The 21,499-nt window shown below is 32.0% G+C and overlaps 2 protein-coding genes across 2 annotated transcripts; both read left to right on the top strand.

The window, feature by feature from the left end:
- Nucleotides 1–7,433: 7,433 nt before the first annotated feature.
- On the top strand, nucleotides 7,434–12,212 carry LOC139485516 (cartilage matrix protein-like). Its single transcript, XM_071270048.1, has 5 exons — nucleotides 7,434–7,574; nucleotides 8,360–8,914; nucleotides 10,760–10,876; nucleotides 11,476–11,572; nucleotides 11,921–12,212. Exons 1-5 carry the CDS (start codon nucleotides 7,502–7,504, stop codon nucleotides 12,153–12,155), a joined length of 1,077 nt encoding a protein of 358 aa, XP_071126149.1. The 5' UTR covers nucleotides 7,434–7,501; the 3' UTR covers nucleotides 12,156–12,212.
- A 2,706-nt stretch (nucleotides 12,213–14,918) lies between these two features.
- Nucleotides 14,919–20,984, top strand: LOC139485515 (vitrin-like). The gene is made up of 6 exons (XM_071270047.1): nucleotides 14,919–15,297; nucleotides 16,736–17,287; nucleotides 19,015–19,257; nucleotides 19,545–19,646; nucleotides 20,283–20,379; nucleotides 20,797–20,984. Exons 1-6 carry the CDS (start codon nucleotides 15,219–15,221, stop codon nucleotides 20,870–20,872), a joined length of 1,149 nt encoding a protein of 382 aa, XP_071126148.1. The 5' UTR covers nucleotides 14,919–15,218; the 3' UTR covers nucleotides 20,873–20,984.
- Nucleotides 20,985–21,499: the final 515 nt, after the last annotated feature.

The following is a 21,499-nucleotide window of genomic DNA, read 5'->3' as shown; positions in this document are numbered from 1 at the left end:
AGTTACATACAATGTACATGAAAACCTCATACTAAAAAATTTAAATGTAGCTGATGTCGATAATGAAAACTTTAACAAACAATTGATGTATGTCGAGGCCTTTTATAGCTGAATATCAGTATTTTTTTTTTAGTTTTGCTCATTGTTGAAGTTTGTTACAGTGACCAATAGTTACTTACATCACCATCATTTTTACTTTGGTGGATAATTGTTTCCTTGGCAATCATACCAAATCTCCTTTTTAAAATAGAAATTTTTCAAACATTAAATATAGATTCTACCCTTGTGTATATATTACAATATTTATCCACTCCAGACATTTAATTTTCAAATTTAAAAGTAAGACTTTTTAAGGGTTTGAAATATTTAAAATCTAATTGTCAAGTGAAGATAAACATAATAATGCACAAGATTTGTTGGTGGAATCTGTTTCTCTAATGATTTTTAAACGATATGCAGACATATTTAATCCTTCTTTTCAAATGATCTGCAAAAAGATGTGTTTTTTCTATGTGATGTCATCAGGCATGGTTATCTTTTTTCATAAAGTCATAATATGAAACTCAGAGAAAAGCAAGAAAAATTAGACATCATTATCAAATTTTGTCAAATGAAGACCCGAGATCAAGCCAACCACACTTTGATTAATTAAAAATAATTTATAGGTGAGGAAAAGAATACATTGTGAAAATATTTAAAAGAAATCAATTTACACAAGTTCTCAATGTTTTACTATACATTGTAGATGTCACTTTTTTTTCTTCTCATTTATAGAAAAGAAAAGGAAATGGGGTATTATTGTTTGATCTTACTTCAAGTTACTTGTAGTATTAAACTGTGAGTTTAGTTTTGTGAATACCACATTTTTTTAGTCAGTCAAAAACTTGCTCTCTCTCTTTTGGATGCTTATATTGCTCTAAATTACATAAATGAAGAGATAAATGAAAAATGAACAAATTGATACCCGATTTATATAATTCCAAGGCAAATAGTCGGCACTGGAAGCGACAAAACAGCTTATCTATATCCACTTTTTGATATGGGATGAGCTCTGACGTCGCAAGGCCTCAGCTTGTTTTGCAAAACAGCTGTTAGACGTCAGACTAATCTCGGACTAACAAATAACTGTTATATTTGACCTGGAAGTAAAATAATAAACTGACCAGACCCACTCCTTCGACCACGTCGTTTTATACATGTCCCTTGACACTCTAATGCATCATATGTTTGTAGCTGGAAATAATCTCCACATCGGTTGTCATTTGTAGACTCACAGCTGTAACATTTTAAATAGGCGTTACCTGCAAAGAAAATTTAAAAATGTGATGTTAATAAACGTAAAGCTGTTCAAATTACATGTAATAGATGAGATGGAAAAAAAAAGTCCTCATCTTTATTATGGGCAAACAAAATCAAAATGGATATTGCTAGACTTGTCATTTTCAACATTGGTAAAAAATATGCAAGTATCAACTGAATTAGTTATTCAATATCATTTTAATACAATATTTAAATCATTTTTGTAAATTGCAGTTGTATTTCACATTTTTTATACATTTTGTTGCCGAAAAATTTATAAAAACATGCTATGGATACATTTAATTTTTTGTGATATCATTTTAAATGGTTGTATATATATAAACCAAAGGACAAGGTACAAATGTACAATGTACAATAAGCACCAGAGATCATGAAGATTGGGCCAATTTTAATTCAAATTAAAAGTGACATGCCATAAACAACAAGCCCATGTCTGTAAAATTGCATTAGGTCTTGAAAAAGTCTACAAGACAACAGAATCCATCTCATTTTTTTGTAAAATTAAGCTTATGGCATGTGGATTTAAAGGTTACTTTGTAATCGTGAAGAATGAATACTTTATTTTTAAAGTTTAAAACCTATATCAATAGATTTGTCAATTTCCTCTGCTTTGTTGCTGTAAACATGGTAAATGTAACATAGAAAATTGAATGTACTACAAACATAACAAAGGAGTATTTCTATATACTACATGTAGATTGGTGGATATTTTTTAAAAGTGTTTTGGAGGTACAAGAATAATTGGAACATTGTGGAATGTCCTTGTCCAATACTTGTATTTCATTTTCAATGATAACCTCCCCTTCAGGAGACAAAATTTCATGACAATCTGTCTATGAATTATTGTCTCAATAATACACACAAAAAAATAACCTCCCTTTACCAACACAAAATTTCATAGTTTTTATCTGTGAAGTATTGTCTACATTTATATACAGACAAAATTTCACAATAAATTTATGTCGCTCTTTGGACATATTTTAATAAATGAGGACAATATTCCATGATACATGAACATAGTTCTGAAATATTTTGCTTTACATAAAGGGGGTCTCATTTGGTGTTGGATGTTGGATCTGATCCAGGATCCGGCTTATTGTTTAGTGAGAATCCCATAAGTTGCAAAACCCGCTCCTCTTTGCCATAATAGCGCATGCAATTTCCTGTGTCCTGTCGGATAATGTTGGACGCTTTCACACTTAATTATTTGACTTTCATGTGTCACACTTAAAAAAATAGGCCAATCCCACATCACGCTTAGACCCCAATGAGACCCACCATAAACACTTTTTTTTGTGAAAAACACCTTTGCTTTATAATTAATGAACTTTATCTGGGGACAAAGGAACTTGAGGACCAACTTCACTCATCATTTTATGAATTATACCACATCTAATAAAGGTTATTTCCCTACCTGTTAACAGAACTCGAGCTTCAACAAGGAACCATATTATTGTTGGCTGTTTTTCATATTTAAAAATGACTTTTCTGTTGGAGCTATTCCTATTTAGATGTTTGAACTAGGTTAAACCTTCATGTTTTACGACAGATACTTACAGTTGTCCAGAAATATACTAATGAATATGATAAAACAGGGAAAAGAAAGCAAATTCATCTTAATTCATCATTTTAAATAAATCTTCATTTCATGAAAATGTTACTTCCGTCAACAAGGATTGTTAATAGTAGGGTCAAATACGGACGGCGTATTAAATTATTCCGTATCGACACTCTATTTTATTGCTAGTCAGGTTAGATAGACTCCCTGTAAAGGAAATTTGTGACAAGTGAAACTAATCAAAACTTTAAAAGCAGTTTAAAAAAAAGATCACATATATTTGACATAATATTATTGTATACTGTGTCGACTGAGTTTTCTCTGATCATGTTTTTAGTTTGAAAGATTTATTTGATCATAAAAACATCACAAATGTAGCATAAAACAATAGCAGACATTTAAACATACTACAATCATAAAATCTTAATACCAGAGACATATAATTTATATTATATGTCTCTGTTAATACATTATGATACCTTAACAATATTAAATATAGTTATTATTTTCTCCTGACTTTATACCAATCATGCTAAAATTAAGCCTATGAATAAGACAACAATTTGCTATCAAAACCGTTACTTTCCTTTTTTGACAGAAAATCTTTAACATAAGATTTAAATAATTCGAAATTTTGTTGCTGTTCGATTCATTTGGCAACAAGTTCCAAACTGCGTTATGATGAAATGTATTAAAGTCTGTTTGCCTATTATTGGAGGTAAAACAAAATGTGTACATACATTAGGCTCGGTTAGTTTTCTCGTTTGAATTGTTTCACATTGTCATTTCGGGTCTTTTTATAGCTGACTATTCGGTATGGGCTTTGCTCATTGTTGAAGGCCGTACGGTGACCTATGTCAATTTAAATGTGTCATTTGGTCTCTTGTGGAGAGTTGTCCCATTGGCAATCATACCACATCTTCTTATTTGTATTTAAATTGTTGTTCAAAAGGTAGAAAAAAATGCTAATAATAATAGTTTTTGTTTTAACAAAAACTGTAATACACAGTCTGTTCTTATGTTGTGCTTTTATAACACACTAGCTGTCGGAGGATTGAGCGCTCGCATACACATGTAACCCAGTCACATTATTTGTGTGCCTGTTCAAAGTCAGGAGTCTGCAATTTAGTGTTTGTCTTGCTTTCTCTCTATCATATTTAGTTTTTTTTTTCTCGATTATTGTTTAGTCATATATCATGTCGTTAATATTTCATTTGTTTGTTTGCTTTTGGCCTTGGATGTTTGTCCCTAATAATTTTATTAACAATGTATTTGCATTCAGGTATCGCAGATCATTTATTCGTTCAGTGTGTGTCAATTTACGTTTTTTGATGAGTTCACTTGATATTTTATCGTGTTTTCTATGGTGTGATGTTATACAATTGTTTCAGAAAAAGGGAGAAGGTTTGGTACCATTAAAACGTTTAATCCCGCTGCAAATGTTTGCACCTGTCCTAAGTCAGGAATCTGATGTAAAGAAGTTGTCGTTTGTTTGTGTAATTTATACGTGTTTCTCGTTTTTCGTTTTTTTTTTATATAGATTAGACCGTTGGTTTTCCCGTTTGAATGGTTTTACACTAGTAATTTTGGGGCCCTTTATAGCTTGTTGTTCGGTGTGAGCCAAGGCTCCGTGTTCATATATCATTTTATTCTGGTATCACCTAAGTTGGACAAAGGTATACAGAAAAACACATTAGTTTACATTACATTGCATATATGTACATTTGTTGAAGGCCGTGCATTGACCTATAATGGTTTACTTTTATCATTGTTATTTGGATGGAGAGTTGTTTCATTGCCAGTCATACCACATCTTCCTATATCTAAATATTCTATCGCATGCAAATCTTTATTTTTAGTATTTGTTTTGTAATTTTTTTTATTATGCTCCAGTTACTAAGAGCTTTTCAAAACCCGACTGAATAGTTTTGAATAAAAAAATAGTTGAAAAAAAATGTTGTAGTTTCATCACTTACAGTAGTAAGTAAAATTCAAATTGCGGAAATGATATCTCTAACATCAACGCGGGGAATGCCTAACATGGGTCCAACACCTTTTCGCCAGGTATCCTTAACCTTTTTTGAATGGGATATTTTTAAATGATAACTGCCATTCGACCTATCATAAAATTGAGAATGGAAATGTGAAATATGTCAAAGAGACAACAACCCGACCAAAGAGCAAAAAAACCGTCTTCGACGCAGCGAGAAAATCCCACACCCGGAGTCAGACATCAGCTGGCCCTTAAAAATAATTTCATCACTAGATCATCCTATGAAAGGAATTTGACCGGTATCGTTATTAGAGTAATCATTTCAATACTGAGTTTCATACTAGATTGACTCTTTCCTTCTGCAGGGAGTATGGAAAAAAAAGAAATATTTCTTACATATGAAACCAACTTAGCTCAAATTAAATTTCCCGAATTTCAAACCCAACCAACCCTTTCTTGACCAAACTAGAAACAAAGATAAGAATAAACTAGAGGCTCTCAAGAGCCTGTATCGCTCACCTGATTCTACTTGGGTTTTTGAAATCATATGAAAAAATATAAAATTTGGCTAAAAGTGACAACACAACCTCATTGATAAGGAAAGGAACATGTTTAATTTCATTCAAAAGTCCTCCACTGGCGGCCATCTTGGATGGCGGATCGGCTACAAAGTAACAACACTTGGTCAGCACCTCATAAGGAACATTCATGCCATGTTTGGTTTTATTCCATTCAGTGGTTCTCTAAAAGAAGTCATTTGTATGCATTTCCCATAGGGTCCTATGTTAAACTAAGTCCCCTGCTGGCGGCCATCTTGGATGATGGATCTGCTACAAAGTAACAACACTTGGTCAGCACCTCATAAGGAACATTCATGCAATGTTTAGTTTTATTCCATTCAGTGGTTCTCTAAAAGAAGTCATTTGTATGCATTTCCAATAGGGTCCTATGTTAAACTAAGTCCCTGCTGGTGGCCATCTTGGATAATGGATCGGCTACAAAGTAACAACACTTGGTCAGCACCACATTAGGAACATTCATGCCATGTTTGATTTCATTCCATTCAGTGGTTCTCTAAAAGAAGTCATTTGTATGCATTTCCCATAGGGTCCTATGTTAAACTAAGTCCCATGCTGGCGGCCATCTTGGATGATGGATGGGCTACAAAGTAACAACACATGGTCAGCACGGCATAAGGAACATTCATGCAATGTTTGGTTTCATTCCATTCAGTTATTCTCTAAAAGAAGTCATTTGTATGCATTTCCCATAGGGTCCTATGTTAAACTAAGTCCCCCGCTGGCGTCCATCTTGGATAATGGATCGGCTACAAAGTAACAACACTTGGTCAGCACCACATTAGGAACATTCATGCCATGTTTGATTTCATTCCATTCAGTTGTTCTCTAAAAGAAGTCATTTGTATGCATTTCCCATAGGGTCCTATGTTAAACTAAGTCCCCCGCTGGCGGCCATCTTGGATGATGGATTGGCTACAAAGTAACAACACTTGGTCAGCACTCCATAAGGAACATTCATGCTATGTTTGGTTTCATTCCATTCAGTGGTTCTCTAGAAGAAGTCATTTGTATGCATTTCCCATAGGGTCCTATGTTAAACTAAGTCCCCCGCTGGCGGCCATCTTGGATGATGGATCGGCTACAAAGTAACAACACTTGGTCAGCACCCCATAAGGAACATTCATGCTATGTTTGGTTATATTCCATTCAGTGGTTCTCTAAAAGAAGTCATTTGTATGCATTTCCCATAGGGTCCTATGTTAAACTAAGTTCCCGGCTGGCGGCCATCTTGGATGATGGATCGGCAACAAAGTAACAACACTTGGTCAGCACCTCATAAGGAACATTCATGCCATGTTTGGTTTCATTCCATTCAGTGGTTCTCTAAAAGAAGTCATTTGTATGCATTTCCCATAGGGTCCTATGTTAAACTAAGTCCCCCGCTGGCGGCCATCTTGGATGATGGATCGGCTACAAAGTAACAACACTTGGTCAGCACCTCATAAGGAACATTCATGCCATGTTTGGTTCCATTCCATTCAGTGGTTCTCTAGAAGAAGTTCAAAATGTAAATTGTTAACGACGACGACGACGGACGACGGACGACGGACGACGACGACGGACGACGGACGCCAAGTGGTGAGAAAAGCTCACTTGGCCCTTCGGGCCAGGTGAGCTAAAAAAGAGTTATATATCGGAAAATGAAGATGTTGCCTTCATCATGAATTACCGCTAATTGCTTGAAAAGGGTAAAAGCCGAAAAACGTATATAGATTTATGAAATAACTTTATGTTGTCATGTTCATACACAAACATATATTGGTAGTTTAATGTCAGTAGCACGAGACCCACTTTCCATTTAAATTCCCCTACTAAGTTTTCACTTAACAGATAATGATATAGCAGATTTCAATGGAAGAACTAGAGCAATGAGAGAACATACACAATGAAGACGATAAGCTTTCTGCTATCGAATTTATAAAATATGAATCAGCAATTGTCGTGTTGTATATAAGTTATAACTATTGTTTAAAGTTTAAAAAATGGAGGGACTTTTTTTTGAAATATGTTATTTATATTCATAAAGTTTAATTATTTTTAATAAGTGCCATGATGTTGAGAACAACGGTATTTCTGATCATTTTTGGACTTTCATTGACTTACTGTAGAGGAGCATATAAAGGTATGGGGAAATAATAACTATGACAGCAGAGGCGGACCCAGAATTAAAATGGTCGGTAAGAGGGGATTACGAATTTACTAAGAAAAAATAAAGTTGCATTTATTGGCTGTGAGTTGCATACAATAGTTTCTGGAAGGAGAAGAAACAATTTAATTATTCTTAATGTAACTGATAAGCATTTCTTAAAAGTTTTGATTACAGGTAGTGAATAAACTCATCATAGATACCAGGATTGTATTTTTTTTTTATTTACGCCAGACGCGCGTCTTCAAAAGACTCATCAGTGACGCTCGACAAACTATAATTTAATATTTAGGGATGATAACAACAAACAAGAGGTTGTTAAACCCTGTTCAAAATACCACAAGAATCAATATTTCTTAATTTGTACTCAGTTATAACCAGTTTATAACCAGTGGAAGCCATTTAAGAAATATTTCTGCTATCTGGAGTTTTGATATGGTTTGCTAAACTCGATTCGTATATTGTAAATATACTGACAAAGAATCATCGATTTAGTGTTAGAATTTTCTTTGTTTTTTTATATTGTTCATGAAAAATCTTCATATATATATAGCACTATTGTTTACAAGAGTTAAACAAAGTCAAAGAAGCCAGCAAAGTTTTCATAAATTTTTAAAAACTCACTAAACCAATAACTGTTCAAAAGTAAAATCACAAAAATACTGTTCTCGTTCGACTAGAAAGGGAATATAACTAAAGTTAATCGTCTTCCATTATTACTGAGCGACGTACATTAAGTAATCCTATTTATTGTGTTATAGATGTCCTTTGGTTGGTAGATGCATCAAGTTCAGTGTCAGCAGATGACCACGCACTGACCATGGGTTTCATTTACAATGTGACATCATATCTTACTATTGGCGACAATGACATTCGAATGGGAGTCGTTAAGTTTGATGATGAGGCAAACGCCTTATTTGAGTTGGACGATAATAACAACAAAGCAAGTCTTCTGTCAGCCATAAACAGCATATCATACACTCAATCAACCGTATCTTCGAGGAAAACAATGGACGCATTAACATATACGAGAACACTTTATCTTTCCATAAAAGGGGGCCGCAGTGATGCTGGTAAAGTTGTTATTGTGATAGAAAGCGGCCCTTCGACTAATACACCTCTAACTATTACCAAAGCAAACGATCTCAGAACATCATATGGAGCAGAAGTGTTCGCTATAGGCATAGGCTCAGATTTATCTAAAACAAATGACGAATTGCAGGGAATCGCAAACGATCCTGACTCTTATTATGTTGAATATATTGGTGGATTTATAAATCTTTGTGGTATTGTGCCATCCATTTTACCTAAGATTGGTGAGTCTCAAATAATAATCTGAATGGTAAGTGTGCAAACCAATGCAAGCGTGTTTTTTCAGTATTATAATTTAGTACGCCAGACGCGCGTTTCGTCTACACAAGACTCATCTGTGACGCTCATATCAAAATATTTAACACAATTCCATTGATATGTTCGATATCCTAGTCTTTTATGTTTGCATTTAGATTGATATGGAATTGTTTCAGCAAGATTTTGATTTATTTGATGTTTAACTAATTCATTTTGCATCTAATAAAGCTTTAGATATTGAATGGTTACTGGTTACTGTAATACTTATAAAAAGTAAAATCACAAAAATATTGAACTCCGAGGAAATTAAAAACGAAATGTCCCTTATCAAATGGCAAAATCAAATTATAAAACACATCAAACGAATGGATACTAACTGTCATATTCCTGACCTGGTACAGGCATTTACAAAAATAAGAAAATGGTGGGTGGATCATGGTTATATAGCGCGAAACCTCTCACGCGTACGACAGTTGCATAAAATTACATTATATTGACAATGATGCGTGAACAAAATGTAATAAATAGAAGTACAAGAACAACACGAACCCCATAAACAATTGAGGTGATTTAAGGTGCTCCGGAAGGGTAAGCAGATCCAGCTTCACATGTAGCACCTGTCGTGTTGCTCATGTTATTACAAAGCCAGTAAATCGGTAGGTCACATTCGTGAAAATGGAACGACAAAGAGAACATATCCGATACCATACATATAACGAATATTTCATAACGGCAACCAACACGTAATGGCGTCTGTAAAATTTACGAAGGGATGATTTCAACTTCAACATTTGAAACTCTTGGTTTAAAGATAAAATCACAATTGGGAAGCTGAAATCATCTCTTTAGTCGAATAGTTTTGTTTTCAACCGACCCTCATAGTCAATTTCTAGATATAAGTCTAATCAAATGGCAAAATCAAAAGCTCAAACGAATAGATAACAACTGTCATATTTCTGACTTCGCACAGGCATTTTCATATGCAGAAAATGGTGGATTGAACCTGATTTTATAGCGCTAAACCCCTCACTTGTATGACAGGCGCATCAAGTTCCATTATATTTACAACGATGCGTGAACAAAACAGAGACGATAGGTAAAATTGTCAAAATAGGTATACAACAGTCATCACTGTGTCACAATCTCAATTAGTACAAAGTTATTATTATATACTTAATTATTCAAACATATTTATTATATACTTAATTATTCAAACATATTTATTATATAGTAACATTGAATGTAGATTTTTTTTGACAATGCAAATTTCTGCATCTATTTACACCACTTGTGTGATTAAAATTTAAAATTTAAAACTTGTCAAACCGTATTTGAATTTGAATAGCTAAGAATATAAGAATTCTTGATATTTCGTCATGTTGTTGTTAAAGACATTGTGATGAAAACGCAATTATTAAACATTTTAAGAAAGTTGGTACCTAAAACAAATAAAGATTAATAAGTATTGGAAGACAATATTAAGACCCACATCTAAGAGCAAGATGTCCCTCCAGTAGATTCAGTGGATAAATTCTTAAATTTGCCATAATCTGTCAATATTGCAGTATTCAGCTTTCTCACGTGACGGGTTGTTATAATTTTGTGAATAATGCCACATGTTTGTTAAATCTACAATGTAAACTATGGAACTATGGTACTGTGAAATTAAGTTTAAACTTGAAGATATTAAAAAATGGGTCATGCTTATAACAAATTCATGAAATATTGACCCTGTACACGTACCTCTATATTCTGGTGTTGTATCTTGCTGATGTAAGATATATTCACAAATTCATCTTTTTGATTCGTAGATAATGAAACAACAGCTACAATGTCGGATGGTTGTGATGAGTGGGTAGAACCAACGACTGCAGAAATAACTTCAACAGACAGAATGACTGAGGCGACAATTTCTCAAACAAACGAAGGTATTTGATTGGGTAATTTTCACAAAAACAAATAACACTAATGTCCATAAATACTGATAATAATTTACTGCCAAAATAACTTGAAATTTTTGAATAAACCAACTGCAAACATTTGGAAAGGTTGAGAAAACCCAGGGAGCAATTAATGCAAATTGTGATGAAGAAGTCGAGGATAAGGGCAAATATACTAATCATACTGACATATACATTTAGTATTCCGATTACTATTTTATCAGCTCCATCTCTTCCAAATTTGTGTTAATGTGTTAATTTCACTTGTATACTAGTATAATAATCATACTTTTGATTCCTCCAATACACATATCATGAACTATGATAAACGTGTTATACGTCCTTTTTCCGTCTTGGTCGTATGAAGTTTACTAGTATTAAAATATTTGTCATGTCTGTTGCACAAATAAACACAATTTCAATATCAGCTCTGATTTATAATAAGTAAGGTTAAAATCTTAACCCGTAATTGGTTTTCATTATTTTAGTTTTATTTCATATTTATCAACTTGAGATTTAATAGTACCCATATTTGTTTTTCTTTATTTGTTAGGTTAATTGAACAACATCTTTATTCTCTATTTTAGGTTTAGATATTGGTGCCGTAGTAGGCATCCTGCTATCATGTTTACTGATTCTAGCAATTTTAGCTTGCGTTTTATACCTCTTGTATAAAAGAAAAAGGTATGATGAGTTTTATTTATAATTAATTTTATCATTAAAAACATCAGATTCCTTAAAAAAAACACCCCACTTTATTTTCGGTTTCCAGTGGTCGTCAATGTTTTTGATTTGGACTTCCATTTCAACTGTTTTGTTTCGAGTGCCACTGTTCAGATATATGTAGACAACACGTGCGTATCGCGTACAGAATTATATGATTTTAATCTTCGATGAGTTACTTTCTGCTTTAGAACAATTTACGCTTGCTTTAAGGGAAAGAATAAGAATTGCATCTTAAATCAAATAACTAAAGTTCATAGAATCTGCTATAAATCAGTTTACAGTTTTATCATTTTTTATTTCATTTAGAAGAAAAGACAAAAAGGACCAGATAAGTCCAGAAGATGATATAGTAAAGGCTGTAAATGAGTACAATGACACAAGTTTAGGAGAAAAAAGACACATGTACAAGAGAGACACTTCCAGCATCAGTATCACACCTACTAAAACAATGAGTGAAAAGGATACAATGTTTACAGTGTATGAAAATCTTGGAGAAAGAAGTGTCACATCGTCTATTATTAATGTGAAAATTCCTATATGAAATATTATAGGCTGTGGTTACGTACATTGTTTAGCTAGACCTGTTTCATGACCACAGATTAATAATAAATAATTAAAGAAATAAGATAAATGAAATGCATCTTTAATTGTACTTGCTTTTAATTTTACTGTATGTTTTTTTAATATACTAGTATATATATATATATATATATATATATATATATATATATATATATATATATATATATATATATATATATATATATATAATAAAGCGATAAATATGACGGATAAATGATGAAAACTAAAGTTTTTATCTGTTTAAATTTGAAGAAGAATAACTGGTTCAAATTAGTTTAAACATATTTATTTATAGTAGATTGGGAAACAAGTTATTACAACTTATATTAATTCATCTCCACTTTGTTGGGGGCAAGTGCTGCCTTGTAGTGGCATTAGCCTGCTCTTTTTCGAAATCTACAAATGTGTATTTTACGTGCAAGAGATATTGCTCTCTCTTAACATGGTCAGCCATTTAGTGTCCCCTTTCCAACGGACTATCATCGTTTCTCAAGACCATACTCGCAAATGGTGCCAAGGGAGAGCCGAAAATTAAGCCCCTGAAATTGGGATCGAACCAAGAACCTTTGTGTTTGTAATCCGCTTCAGTACGGCTTTGAAATTCAAATGGAGTTTAGGATTCAGACGATTACAAATAACATAAATTTCATCTGATGTTATTGGTCTTAACATTATTTGGTAGCACATACCATACCGAACAAATACTGAAGGTATATCAATTTCACGAAGAACATCACCAATTGTTTTAAATAAAGGCAACAGTAGTATACCGCTTTTCAATAGTCATAAACCGATTAAGCGAAACAAACCAAATATCAAAAAACCATATCAACCTTGAGAGGAAAACAATGGAACAACAGAAACACTGAACTGATGCAAAAATAAACGCCTACCTACTAAGAAATGGACTATTAGTATTTGAAAAAAAAAAAGAAATCACAAAAATTCTTAACTCCGAGGAAAATTCAAAACGGAAAGTCCCTAATCAAATGGCCAAATCATAAACTCAAAAACATCAAACGAATGGATAACAACTGTCATATTCCTGACTTGGTACAGGCATTTTCTTATGTAGAAAATGGTGGATTGAACCAGGTTTTATGGCTATTTATGATTTTAATAACTTTGAGTTTCATTCCTTGTTTTGGTTTCTTAATTTACTTTATTTTATATATTTTTGTAATAACAATAGTCTGTTTGATGTGTTTTAGCATTTGACATTGCCATTTGATAACGAACTTTCCGTTTTGAATTTTCATCAGTGTTTGGTATTTTTGTTACTTTACTTTTTGTTATACTGAATGATAACATTTCGATAAATCAAAAAGTAAAATAACAAAAATACTAAACTCCGAGAAAAATTCAAAACTGAAAGTACCTAATCAAATGGTCAAATCATAAGCTCGAACACACCAAACAATAGTATTATATTCCGTGATGTAGCCCGACATAAGTAAACATAAATTTACAATATTGTATTTCGTACTCCTATAAAGAACAACTTCCCATAACAGGTACTAGAAGATTGAATAAATTAGTAAATGGTATTCATTGATATAAAGTTGGCAAAAGGCTCTCCGGAGTCTTATGTTTATTTACGACAGAAATGAAAATAAAAAAGAAAAGACTTATTGACACCTTCCCCTTGGTGCAGGTTAAAGCACACTTAAAAAACTTGAGACTATAAATTAAAATATAAGAAAAACACCTAAAAAAACATCAAAATAATCGATCGGTTCGTACCCCTCTTTCCAATGATTTGGAAAACCAATTTAAATATAAGTGGAGAAAATGAATCGCCCAATCAGTTGTATAACTGTTAAATACAGTATAGAGTAAACAAATTAACATGCAGACTCATCAGATGTAGAACAGTAATGGTACACTACATCAATAAAACAAAAAATTGACGAGAAAGAGATTACATACCAATGAACCGCTAAAACTGTTTTCACGATAAAGTTTGTAATCGGAAGTCTAGCACTATCCTTATTGATTTATATGGGGGTTCGCCATTTTTGCTGTCAAATCAATATTTTGCAATATGTTTGCCATTGTGTTTGTTGGTCTTTTCTTCCATCCGTTTGTATATCTTTTATAAAATATATGGTTGAATGTAAGTTTAAGTTTTTGTTTTAATGAAGTTCACTTCTAAGCCGCCGTCATATTCACTGGAAACTTTGAATATATTGATTGTGAATGTCTTGAAATTTATTCAATATATAGGATTATACTGATATCTCTGGTTTCCCATATAAATGTGATAGTGCAAGAGAGCATAAAGAACACAAAATTTCCTCATATATATATGATGTATTTCATGTAAGTGAATGCTTATAAAGGAATTATTATATTGGCCCGTGCCTGCGCAAGTGCAATTCGCTTATTTATACATAAAAATAAAAATGTTGCTAGTTTTTTTTTTTTTTATGAAAAAAAAATATTACATGAATATTATTCTAACAAAATATCAAGAAATATCACATATTTAAGATTTAAGACACAACTTTTTCAATAAACAATAGTGTTTGCTTTCATAAAATTGTCATGGCTAGATAATTCTGGTTGTGTAAAGATTGTTTTTGTTTATCACGATTCATTCAACAACAAAAGGATTGAATTATAAAAGGCTTATCACATTTAAAAAAAACAAAAAGAAAATTGCGATTTTGTTAAAACCGTATTGTTTCACATTCATCTCGTTTAGTGTCAAGTCATTTTAACATTGTTACTTTGCTCGATGCATTATTAAATTTGTCTCATATTCCTCCTTGAAAGTTATTGTGTCCAAAAATAGTTATTTAAGTTATGACTTAACGAATTAGAAAACTTGAAAGGATATTTAAGTCTGTAAGGTTATTTTGATTATGAAATGTTTAGTAGAAAGATGCTATTTATCACATGAAGCTTATACTGCTCAAATTTGTTCACCGAAAAGAGCACAAAAAAAAGTACATTTTAGTTACAAAAGGAGGTTACAAAGGAGAAGCATATTCACAACTGAGCATTCAATAGAAAAGGAATGGAAAAACTTGTCACCATTTTGTGTACAACGCTTTGCATAACTTTGATTATAAACAGAACGCTGTCTACAAAAAATGGTGAGTTTAGTTTACATGTGTGTCAACTATGTGTGAATTTTACATAAAGCCACATGTGGAATAGGATCTGTTTACCCTTCCGGAGCACCTGAGATAACCCCTAGATTTTGGTGGTGGTCGTGTTGCTTAGTCTGTAGTTTTCCATGTTGTATCTTGTGTACTATGTTTTGTCTGTATTTTACTTTTAGCCATGGCGATGTCATTTTATTTTCGATCTATGAATTTGAATGTCACTCTGGTATCTTTTTTGTTTTGACGTGATTATAGAAATATTGTCATTTCTAAAATTTCATCCTTTCTTGGAGTACAACCTTTACTAATGTGAGCCGTCCGGTTTGTTGATATGGTTGTCAAACACACACACTTACGTCCGATCGGAATATGGGGACATTGAATAAATTGTCTCATGTAAAGAAATACATAGCAGAATTCACATTCAGAAAACGCCTTGTACAATCGATCACGTTTGGGTGTTGGAAGGCAAAATATTGTTCCCTCATCCAACACACCCTCATTTTCAGTAGCAAAACGGAACACCCGTTCTTTGTCCAGTTCGATCTATAATTTGCATTACTGTATTGTTTAATTTATTGATTTGTTCTCGCCTTGAACATGAATAAAGGGTTTGCCACTAAACATTTGGCAAACACATTTCATACATTCAGGAACTTAAAATGATTTCCCAAGTAATCTTTTTTTTTTTATTTATGAAAAGTATCATTTCTCATTTGCCTATATGGTATATAAGTTGAAGCATGAGTAAACAAAGGATGGAAATGCATCCGATGTTTGCTTTTATTGAGATTTCTTTAAAATAAAACTCATCAAACATACCAGGCTTTTACTCTTATATACCAGGCGCTTTTCACCTGCACAAGACTCGTCAGTGACACTCGGAACAAAACAGTTGGGTTCGCACATCAAATACGATTTTGAAAAAGTTATTTGAAAAAAGTAAAATCAAGAAAAATACTTAACTGCAAGGAAGATAGATCACTGCAATTACCACCCCCTCCTTGAAAGTCAAAAGTAGGGCGAGCAAAATCAACCGTTACAGATTATATGTGCATGGCCAGACACAATACCCATCATTAAATCTCTTATGTGTGTATCAACAGAAATATCATATATGACACATCCATATCATACATGCATGAGACAAATAAGAAAAATAGAAGTGATAGAGCTGAAAATGTGTTACATTATATAGCTTACAAATATATATCAGGAAGCTCAGTTTTTGCAGTTGCTGAGAAAAATGTGACAGACATGTCTTACATGTCTTACGGACACTCGAACTTTCGAAATTAAGGATATTTCATTACAGTAATCTTTTGAAATAGTGTCGGAAAAAATTGAAATATTATTGACTTATAGGTATATTATCATTTTGTTGTACCGTTACATCTTTATTTATGCAGTTAACTTTTTTCCACAGATATTACATTTTTGGTTGATACAACTGCTGATGTTTCAAAAGACGAATTTAATAAAGTCATAGACTTCATTTACAACATAACAAGTAGATTGACAATAGGACCACATGATAATATGGTGGCTCTAGTCACATTCAACACACTTCCAAAGACAGAGTTTGATTTAAGCGATAAAAGCGACAAATCAAGTTTACTGGATGCTATTATGTCCATTAAAAACATCAGTCTAACTGGTAGTCGTGAAACGAACAAGGCATTAGACCACATTAGAGATAATATTTATGTTTCATCGCAAGGAATGAGGACGGACGCTCAGTCTTCGATGCTACTCATCACGTATGGATTGTCACAATCTCCAACACAAACACAATTCTCTGCATTTTTCTTACCATCGTCAGTTCAAGCTATTAACGTTATAGGTGTTGGGTCACTGATGTATGACGCAAGTGAAAGGACTGATTTTCCAAACATAGCTAGTTCACCAGAAAACATATTTTATATAGAAGAAGTTTCAAATCTGTGCAATTATATTTTAAATATAACTATTAAACTGGGTATGTATGCTTTATTTCGAAATCAACTAGTAAAAAAGGCAGTTATACTCTATAATACTTTGGGATCAGTTAAAGGATTCAGTGCATCTACATCATTCTTGTATTGTTCAAACCTTGCTTAGCGATAATGAAAATTATGAAACAATCAAAATGTGGGATTATAGAAATTTATCTTTTGAAAGAAGATCTGTATTACAAGCTTATTTGAAGATCTTCTCTTAACTTATCATTTTCGAAGTTAAGACTTTTTCTATAGCTACTATATAGTGAGAAAAAAAAATCATTTTAGAACAATCACTCGTATAAATAGCTGCTTTCGATTTCTGTCATTTTACTTATAAATTTATTAAAAGTTATTTAACAACAATAACGTATTCTCATTAAATGAGTTCCCAAGATTTCGATTATTTGCACAATTTGTCAATCGTGTAAAGAGACCAAATGACACAGAAATTAACAACTATAGGTCACCGTACATGAACACTTTTTTTACCATTTAGAAACGATAAAATAAGTATAAATCGGTATTTAAAGGCAATAAATTACAATACGATCAAGACTATATGTAAATCTTGTTTTGCTTATCACTTTGGCATATAAAAAATATTTGTACCTATCATACACTTCAAGATAGTTACACCCCCAAAAAATTGGTAAAAATCGTCATTGAGAGAAAACTCTTAAAAGAAGTCGTCTTACAGTTTTGCCCAATTAGACGAAAGGTAGATCGCATCATTCTGAATTTTCTGTCTCATTATATAATTAAATGGTTATACACGAAAATATTTAAGATGGAATACGGAAAAAATAAAACGGGATTTTCCGAGTTTTCTTCAATGATAAAACAAATAGTTTTTTTTCAGAGTTTATTTTTCTAGCCATAAATTGAAATGAAAAATATGTGTCCAAAGCGGACGTTTTATGCATTAAGGAGAAAAAATCAACAGCTATTAAACGAACCGTATTATAGATTATTTTCATTTATAGATGTAAGTTGACCTTTAAAAGTTGTGTGATACTGTACCAATATTAAGCATATAGAAATTTTGCATCATGTAAGTTTTATTATTTTTATTTTCGATACGCGATAAAACAAATTATTACATTGGTTGCAATGAATTACATTGATTTCCCAGTGAAATATAAACCAATTATTTCACATGTGAAATAAACGTGGTTATTTCACTCTCTGACTTCATACAACAATGGGCGTTGTCAAGACGCCGACAACGGCGAATCAAAACAAATTGTGAATGCGTAGAAAAAAGATATAGTTCCTTACATGTTTAACTTTAATTTCTTTAAAAAAAGCCATTTGCCAATGTAATAAAAAGAATAACTAATTAAACTTATTCAAATATCGAAAAATATTCAACTCGTGACCGAAAAACACTGATAATTAACTCATTCGCTACGCGCATTCGTGAATTAATGTGTTGTTCGGTCACTGGTTGAATATTTTTCTCTACTTGAATTTTTCGATTAGTTATTCTATAATTATTCTGATGAGTGAAAAACTGATGAAAAGATAAAAATGCCTGACCTTTTTTTTAATTTAAAATATAGAGTAATATTTTTATGAACATATTATTAGTTGACTTTAAAGCTTATGAGTATATTATACCGTCACAGTAAATTGATTATATAATTAGATTGACACAGAATTAAATGAGAATATTTAGCCACACAACTTATGGCTAGACATTTATAATATCTTTTGTTTTCAGATTTGAATGCCACACAGTCTGAAGTTGATGGTTGTTCAACAATTACAAACACTTTGACAGCAATATCAACAGCATTAACAACTACAGAAAGGAAAACAATACCATACTCAACAGAATTAACATACTCAACTTCAACAGAATTGCCAAATTCAGTAGAAATAACAGATTCAACTTCAACAGTATTAACATATTCAACAGAATCTTTCTCTTTAAACGAAAGAACAAGTCTAAAATTGGACACTGGTATCAATATTATTTTAATTCTTATGTAATTAATGACTTAAAATAATTGAAAGTAATACAAGGAAAAATCGAAATGCACGTATCATAATTTTTAATTGCATTGTTTCTGTAAATTTCTTGGAATATGCGCGATTTCCATTCCAGTACTAAAATATAACTGAAAATTAAATAAAAGTTATTAATAATGATTATATAAAATAGTAACAACGAAAGTAGTTCTTAATTTTATACTGGGTAAATAAACATTAATCCTGACGTTTTCAGATATTTGTTAACTTTCATTCAAGATAATGGAACAACAGCTTTACACTTGAATGGTTGTGTGTCGTGTTTTCCAACGACAACGGAACTAACTTCTACAGAGAAAACAGTTTTCGAAATAAACAAAGGTATTTTTTTTTCGACACCACTTATTTGAAATAGCCAGGAAGTAGATCAGTAGCACAAATAATCTTGATCTGAATCATTTACATAAAGAAACGGTTTACATTTTTCTGATGGTATATATCAAATGCTGCAGCAATGATAACTTCGTCATTGAGAAACGGTAAAAGACAATATCTTAAATTCATTAGGCCAAAGTCGAATTTATAAACATTTTGAATTTAACGTTTGTAATACAAAATACCTTGCAAAATCATACACACACAAGTATAATTTCATTAGAATATCTGTGCAATGGAGACACTAATTCAATCATGACTAAAATTATTCATTTCTTATTTTTAACTGTTAAGATTTATTTATGTATATAATTACGTAGATGTGGTATGACTGACAATGAGACAAATATCCATCGAAGTTGAAATAAAGTGGATGTAACATGTCCTGAAACAATGAGAAAACTCCATACCATATAGTCGGCTATAAAAGTCCCCGATATGAAAATATGAACCAACGATCATATTTATTGTAAAAAAAACCCACAAATGACGGACATGGAACAACGACAACCACTTTATTAATGCCCCTGACTTGGGACACGCACATGCAGCATGTTCCTATATTTCAGTTTTATATTCCAGGCTTACATACTGGTGTTATAATTGGTATCCTGTCATCGTGTTTATTGAATTTGGTCCTGATAGTATTGGTTTTATACCTTGTGTTTAGTAGGAAAAGGTATGTGTGTTATTCATCTCCTTAATTTACAATGTGAGATCCCAAATATTTAACAAACAAAAAATAATATTTTAAGTTTATCTGCATTTATTTTGATTTCAACAAAACGCAAGATAAAAAATAAACTATAGACTCATCTAAATAACAATTACAATTTTGATTTGAGTAAACATAGTAGCCATAATGTTTTACATACAAAAAGAGCGCATGATTGTGCTGCGGGAGTTCGAATAGTCCATATAGGTATAGAATAGAAGTTTGTGGGTGATTAGGTCAGGAGAATCATACACATGTTAACAGTTACACCACTTGATTTACACAATAAATGTTTCTAGAATAAAATGATATGCGCTTGTATTTCAAGGAGTAATATTCTATTATTAATTTTATTTTATCATTTTTTACAAAATTGAAAAGAAAGGACAGAGAAGAAAAGATGAATCATGATAGTACGATAGAAAATGCCGAAAAAGAGACAATGCCAAAAGTTTAGGAGGAAACAGATTTATCTACACAAAGGGGACCACCAATCTTGATATCAGTCAGTATCGCTAAGAATGGGGATTAAAGTTAAAGTGTACATAATCTGTTAGCAATTTTAAATATTGTTATAATAAAATATAATCTGTTTTGTTAACGTGCATTTCCTTGCCCGACCCGTTGTCTCCTTCTTTATTACAAATAACTTCGTCAAGAGCCTAAAATAAAGTAATGTTTCAAAATCTTGTTAATTCATTAAGATATTTAGGAACATTTCAATCACAAAAAATTATATATTTTTTTATTTGACATTTCTTCTTGACAGATGTGTTTCGTCACGAGCCCCTATTGTTCATTATCAGTCAATTAATAGTTGTATATTCTACAACTTTTACACATAATCTTCTCTAAAATTTGCTATACACAAATAATGAGATGTGGTATAATTGTCAATGAGACAAATATGTAGCATACTTTACATGACGTTGATATAAGCAGTTATAGGTCAGCGTACAACCTTCAACAATGTAAAAAAACCTATAATCTATAGTCAACCCTAAAGGCTTCGAGACGATGATGCAGAACATTCAAACGAGAAAACTATCAGTCTAATTTATACATTATCATGTATGTCACAGTC

This window comes from Mytilus edulis, chromosome 8 (assembly GCF_963676685.1).
Source record: "Mytilus edulis chromosome 8, xbMytEdul2.2, whole genome shotgun sequence".
Classification (NCBI taxonomy): domain Eukaryota; kingdom Metazoa; phylum Mollusca; class Bivalvia; order Mytilida; family Mytilidae; genus Mytilus; species Mytilus edulis.
Note: the sequence above shows the minus strand (reverse complement) of the source record. Positions and strands in the feature narration are given on the sequence as shown.

Coding starts and splice junctions, on each gene's coding strand:
- LOC139485516 (XM_071270048.1), top strand. CDS start 7,502: ATGATGTTGAGAACAACGGTATTTCTGATCATTTTTGGACTTTCATTG. Junction 7,575..8,359: donor CTGTAGAGGAGCATATAAAG/GTATGGGGAAAT, acceptor ATTGTGTTATAG/ATGTCCTTTGGTTGGTAGAT. Junction 8,915..10,759: donor ATCCATTTTACCTAAGATTG/GTGAGTCTCAAA, acceptor TTTGATTCGTAG/ATAATGAAACAACAGCTACA.
- LOC139485515 (XM_071270047.1), top strand. CDS start 15,219: ATGGAAAAACTTGTCACCATTTTGTGTACAACGCTTTGCATAACTTTG. Junction 19,647..20,282: donor AGTTTTCGAAATAAACAAAG/GTATTTTTTTTT, acceptor TTTATATTCCAG/GCTTACATACTGGTGTTATA. Junction 20,380..20,796: donor CTTGTGTTTAGTAGGAAAAG/GTATGTGTGTTA, acceptor AAAATTGAAAAG/AAAGGACAGAGAAGAAAAGA.